Here is a 6,182-nt window from a genome sequence, read left to right on the forward strand (position 1 = left end):
GTTGATAATGGTCCTCCATTTATTTCCTAAAGGTGGTGGCGGCTCTTGGTGGTGTCCTAAGTCGTCGTCTTGTTTTTTTGCTCTCCGCCTTGTGCTTTCTTGTCGTACTCCTCATTTTTCAGTCTCATCTTTCGGGTTAACTAGACGACGAACGCTCTGTTGGAGATTGGTTTAGGATCAGTGGTTGTGGGTTGGTGTTTTATGGTTGGAGTTTTGTTTTGTGGTGGCTTTTGAAGGTTAGGGGTGGTCGGTGTTTCGTTTTCTGGCAGTCTTCGGTGTTCTCTTTATTGACTCGATATGTTTGTCGGAAATGGTTTGGTCCTGGCGGCACTTCGGGTCACGCTAGCCTTGTTAACTTTATTCTCGCCATGTTGGTAGTTTGTTTCGGGGTAGCTAATTTTTCTTTTTACCATATGTTGCATTTGTTTATAAGGGCTAGATTATGTTTTATATTATATTAATTTGTACTATCTTGATCTCTGGATATGTTTTTATATAATAGTATGCATTTTAAGGGGGAAAAATATATGAATAGTCAAAACAATTTTATTTCTTTTATTGACCAAATCAAATGCGTAGATCATTTATCAAAAACTCAACGCGGAAGTCTTTTTCCTTGGAGACAACCAGCTTGTCATTGTTTGTAAGTACCACTTCACATTGCTTGTAGACCATATATATATAGGGATGAGCAGAAGTACCATTTTATCGATCCCGTACCGGTACCGAACCGGTACCGATACTGTTTTACCGGACCGAAGGGTAAACGGGACCGGTTCCGGTTCCAGATTTTGTGGCTTTTCGGTTTCGGTACATAAGATGCGGTACATGTACGGTACCGGGAAATTCCCGTATTAGTACCGATTTCATTAACAAACTTTATACCATATACGGATCAAAACTGTTATCTTGCTCTATTATCTTTCAAGTAATTGATCACATTTTAATATTATTTCTTGCAGACTCGTAATGATACAAGTTCGGCAAAGGTATGATTTCGTAGCCGTTTCTTTATTTATATTCCTTATGTTTGGCTACAAGTTTGATCATTTCATATCCGTTTATATTTTCTTATTTTTCAATGCAGAGACACACCGTTGATACGAGAGCAGAGGTAATACAACTTAATCCTCTTGTACTTAACATCTGAATGTACACTTGTTCCTGCTCCGATTAAAAGTTTTTGCATCTCGATGGACTTTATAATTGAAAATAACTCAACTTTTTTATAATCACTTGGAAACAAACGTATTTATGCTGTTATTCCTGTGCCATAATCACTTGTTACTTCTTAACATTAACCGATAGTGGAAGATGTTTGTATTTTTCTATCAGAGAATAAACTGTTTTTAGTATAAATGATGCTGTTTTTTGTATGAATGATGTTGTTTTTTGTATGAATGATGTTGTTTGCATTCCATAAATTTTTTGGCAGTCCAAATTCGGTACTAACAAGTAAAATACCGGAATTACCGGTACCGAACCCGGTACCGAACCGGTACCGGTTATGAAAAAATGGTACGGTACCGGTATTCGATATTGGGGAAATTCGGGATCGGTATTTTTCGGTTCCGATACGGTTCGGTACTAGGATAAAAGTTTATTATTGATATAAGCCTCTCATGTTAAACATCCAAAACGTATATCGATCATTGAATCCCGAAAGGTTTATGTTCTAAATTTATTTTCTTCCCAACACTATGGCAGGCGCAGCTGTTGCTATTATCGGTGTTGTTGTTTTCGTTATATGTAAGTTAACTTTTTTCACCTTGTTTAAGAGAAGTATAGTATCAATAGTAATTTGTTGATGTAAATGGTTTCTTATTTGCAGTTTGTCTCGGATCGGTAGTCTGCTGGAGATTGGTATTCGAAAGAATAAGATGGTCTAATATAATAAAAGTTAACCCACCAGTTAACGATTCACGTTTTATTCCGCTAACCATGGTCAAGTTCTTGGATGACATGGAAAGAGAGAAGCCCATTCAGTTCACGTCAAAACAGCTAAGAATTGTTGGTTTATTTTGGCTAGTAGAAGATATGTTTATCCCACATTGGTGGGAGGAAGATGTGAGGGGTGAGTGACTTGGTTATAAAAGGAGGGCTAAGTCTTCATTCCAATTTGCACCAATCAATACACTTTAAGTATTTGATTATTTCTTTCTTTCTTACTCTTGTTTGAGAGTTGTATTAGTTAAATATTTTGGAGAGTGTAGTTGGCTTAAGAGAGTCGTCTATATCATTGTAATAATTTGTGATATAGTGTATTTCTCTCTTTGGGGGCCGGTGGTTTTTCTCCTGTTTTGGAGTTTCCACGTTAAATCTTGTGTTGTGTATTGTTCTTATTTCTTTACTATTATTGTTGGGCTAGGTGGTGGGAATTAGTGAGACCGTAATTTCCCAACAACTGGTATCAGAGCGTCAGGTTTGACGGGTGTCTCGGTTATAGGAGTCGGAGTATGCTCTGTGGTTGCCACGGGAGTGGATCGTCCACATCAGAAACGAGTTCTATTGATCGTATAGGGTATCTGGTTAGACAATATTTTTTCTGATTCGTAGTAATAGTTGGATTTGTTAGTGGCGAGTTGTGGATTTCCGATTTAAAGGGTCCTGGCTACCTGCTACATCTTTTGGCTATTCGAAACGTGAGCAAAATCAGAGAAAGTGTTGTTTATAGGATACGGATACGATGTCGAAGTTCAGTCCAATGAGGTTTGATGTAGAGAAATTTGATGGGATGATCAATTTTGGCTTATGGCAGGTTCAAGTCAAGGATGTGTTGATTCAGTCTGGTTTACACAAGGCTTTGAAGGGTAAACCCACTCTTGTTCCTGGCAGTGATTCTAGCAGTAAGTTCGATGAAGAAGAATGGGATGATATGGATTTGAGGGCAGCAAGTGCGATTCGTTTGTGTCTTGCAAAGAACGTGCTTGCAAATGTGCACGGGTTATCAACGGCAAAGGAGCTTTGGGTTAAACTAGAGCAGTTGTACCAGGGCAAGGGCATCTCAAATCGATTGTGTCTTAAAGAACAATTTCATACTCTGCGTATGGATGGGGGTTCAAAGATTTCAGATCATCTAAGTATTCTTAACTGTATTGTTTCAGAACTGGAGGCTATTGGAGTTAAAACGGATGATGAAGATAAAGCTTTGAGGTTGATATTATCTTTATTATCGTCTTATGAACACATGAAACCTATTTTGATGTATGGGAAGAAAACTCTGAAGTTTGAAGACGTTACTAGCAAGCTCCTATCCGAGGAGAAAAGACTGGAAGTTAACGGGGTCTCATCATCAGGAGATACGATAGTGTTGTGTTCGGATAGGCAGAAGAGAAACTCTAGAAAGAATCTGACATGCTGGAAGTGCGGGAAGACTGGACATGTAAGGGTTAATTGTCCCGGTGGAGCTAATCCGGCAAATGGCTCCAAAGACGCTAACATTGTCTCCGTTGTTACGGAGAGTGACGAATTCCTCTGAAGTCACGTCATCCTCATGGTGTGTCCGCGCCACCGTGGAAAGGGATGTTCGTTAGCGATTCCACAATTACACATGGGCATTGGTATGGCATTTATGCAGGTTGTGTGGTGGAAACTGATGTTGTAGCTGATGGTACTTTCGGGAAAGCCAAACAGGGAAGTTGCACCATAAAGTTTCAGCTGGTTGTTCAACAACATGTGCCGAGGTGAAATGCTTGGAATGTGATCTTCTAAGTGCTATACTCTTAATGGTGGAGTATGATAATTCTTGTTAAGAGTTATGATTGTCTGTGATGACAATGATTGTCGGTTTAGACAATGTTCGATGAAGATGCAAGTTTTGTCTCTTGGGAGATAATGTCAACGGCATAAAGATGAGGATCTTGAAGTTGTCGTCGAGGAAGCGTCTACATCGGTTATCCTTGCAATGTGGAAGCATGGTTATCTTCTTCTATCCAAAAGGTGGAGATTTGTTGGTTTATTTTGGCTAGTAGAAGATATGTTTATCCCACATTGGTGGGAGGAAGATGTGAGGGGTGAGTGACTTGGTTATAAAAGGAGGGCTAAGTCTTCATTCCAATTTGCACCAATCAATATACTTTAAGTATTTGATTATTTCTTTCTTTCTTACTCTTGTTTGAGAGTTGTATTAGTTAAATATTTTGGAGAGTGTAGTTGGCTTAAGAGAGTCGTCTATATCATTGTAACAATTTGTGATATAGTTATTTCTCTCTTTGGGGGCCGGTGGTTTTTCTCCTGTTTTGGAGTTTCCACGTTAAATCTTGTGTTGTGTATTGTTCTTATTTCTTTACTATTATTGTTGGGCTGGGTGGTTGGAATTAGTGAGACCGTAATTTCCCAACAAGAATTGCAACAGACAACTTCAGCATCTTATTGGGTTCAGGCGGATTTGGTACGGTTTACAAGGGAATCATTAGCAACGGCACAACTTTAGCTGTCAAAGTACTTAATGGGAGCTCAGACAAGACAATTGAGAAACAATTTATGGCGGAAGTAAGCACAATGGTAAGAACCCATCACTTTAATCTTGTTAGACTTTATGGGTTTTGCTTTGAATCAAGCTTAAAAGCTCTTGTGTACGAGTTTATGATCAATGGTTCTTTAGATAACCACTTGTTTAAAGCCAACGAAGGGGCTATGATAGGGTTTCAGAAACTTCATGAAATTGCGGTGGGGACAGCAAGAGGTATCTCTTACTTGCACGAAGAATGTGCTCAAAGAATAGTTCATTATGATATCAAACCAGAAAACATACTTTTGGATTCAAACTTTTGTGCCAAAGTAGCAGATTTTGGTTTGGCAAAACTTTGGAGCAGGGATAAAACTCATATAACAATGACTAGAGGACAAGGCACTCCAGGTTATGCTGCACCTGAGCTTTGGCAGCCATTTCCGGTTACACACAAATGTGATGTTTATAGTTTTGGGATGCTACTTTTTGATGTCATCGGGAGGAGGAGGAACAAGGAGGTGAAACTTGACGATACTCAGCAGTGGTTCCCATTATGGGCATGGAACAAGTATGAAGAGAAAAAACTGGAGGATTTGATAACCATTTGTGAAATCGAAGAGAAAGATCAAGAAGCTGCAGAGAGGATGCTTAAGGTGGCGTTTTGTTGCGTTCAGTATAAGCCTGAAAATAGGCAGGTGATGAGTATCGTTGTGAAAATGTTGGAAGGGGAGTTAGATGAAATGTCCCGTTCTTATTGATTAAAAACGTTCCATATTAATTGATTTCGTTGCGAGGTTTTGACCTCTATATGAGACGTTTTTCAAAGACTGCATTCATTTTAAAACAAACCATAACCTTTATTTCATCAATAAAGGTTTAAAAAAGCTTTACGTAGATTATCAAATAATGATAATCTAAAATATCATGTTTACACATGACCATTACATAATGGTTTACAATACAAATATGTTACAACAAAATAAGTTTCTTGAATGTAGTTTTTACACAATATCATACAAGCATGGACTCTAAATCTCGTCCTTATTTAAGTATGCGACAGCGGAAGCTCTTAATAATCACCTGAGAATAAACATGCTTAAAACGTCAACAAAAATGTTGGTGAGTTATAGGTTTAACCTATATATATCAAATCATAATAATAGACCACAAGATTTCATATTTCAATACACATCCCATACATAGAGATAAAAATCATTCATATGGTGAACACCTGGTAACCGACATTAACAAGATGCATATATAAGAATATCCCCATCATTCCGGGACACCCTTCGGATATGATATAAATTTCGAAGTACTAAAGCATTCGGTACTTTGGATGGGGTTTGTTAGGCCCAATAGATCTATCTTTAGGATTCGCGTCAATTAGGGTGTCTGTTCCCTAATTCTTAGATTACCAGACTTAATAAAAAGGGGCATATTCGATTTTGATAATTCAACCATAGAATGTAGTTTCACGTACTTGTGTCTATTTTGTAAATCATTTATAAAACCTACATGTATTCTCATCCCAAAAATATTAGATTTTAAAAGTGGGACTATAACTCACTTTCACAGATTTTTACTTCTTCGGGAAGTAAGACTTGGCCACTGGTTGATTCACGAACCTATAACAATATATACATATATATCAAAGTATGTTCAAAATATATTTACAACAATTTTAATATATTTTGATGTTTTAAGTTTATTAAGTCAGCTGTCCTCGTTA

General features: G+C 37.8%; 1 protein-coding gene and 1 long non-coding RNA gene across 2 annotated transcripts; both read left to right on the top strand.

Annotated features, from left to right (window-relative positions):
• Window positions 1–775: 775 nt before the first annotated feature.
• On the top strand, window positions 776–2,005 carry LOC139853032 (uncharacterized). Its single transcript, XR_011761261.1, has 4 exons — window positions 776–989; window positions 1,088–1,114; window positions 1,708–1,749; window positions 1,832–2,005. It is a non-coding gene; the product is annotated as an uncharacterized lncRNA (long non-coding RNA).
• Window positions 2,006–4,344: 2,339 nt separating this feature from the next.
• LOC139853639 (G-type lectin S-receptor-like serine/threonine-protein kinase At5g24080) lies at window positions 4,345–5,208 on the top strand (the record flags this gene model as incomplete). Its single annotated transcript, XM_071843018.1, has 1 exon — window positions 4,345–5,208. A coding segment is annotated over one exon (864 nt), but the record flags the coding sequence as incomplete, so codon positions are not given.
• Between the last annotated feature and the right edge of the window lie 974 nt (window positions 5,209–6,182).

Source organism: Rutidosis leptorrhynchoides, chromosome 6 (genome assembly GCF_046630445.1).
Source record: "Rutidosis leptorrhynchoides isolate AG116_Rl617_1_P2 chromosome 6, CSIRO_AGI_Rlap_v1, whole genome shotgun sequence".
NCBI classification, from domain to species: domain Eukaryota; kingdom Viridiplantae; phylum Streptophyta; class Magnoliopsida; order Asterales; family Asteraceae; genus Rutidosis; species Rutidosis leptorrhynchoides.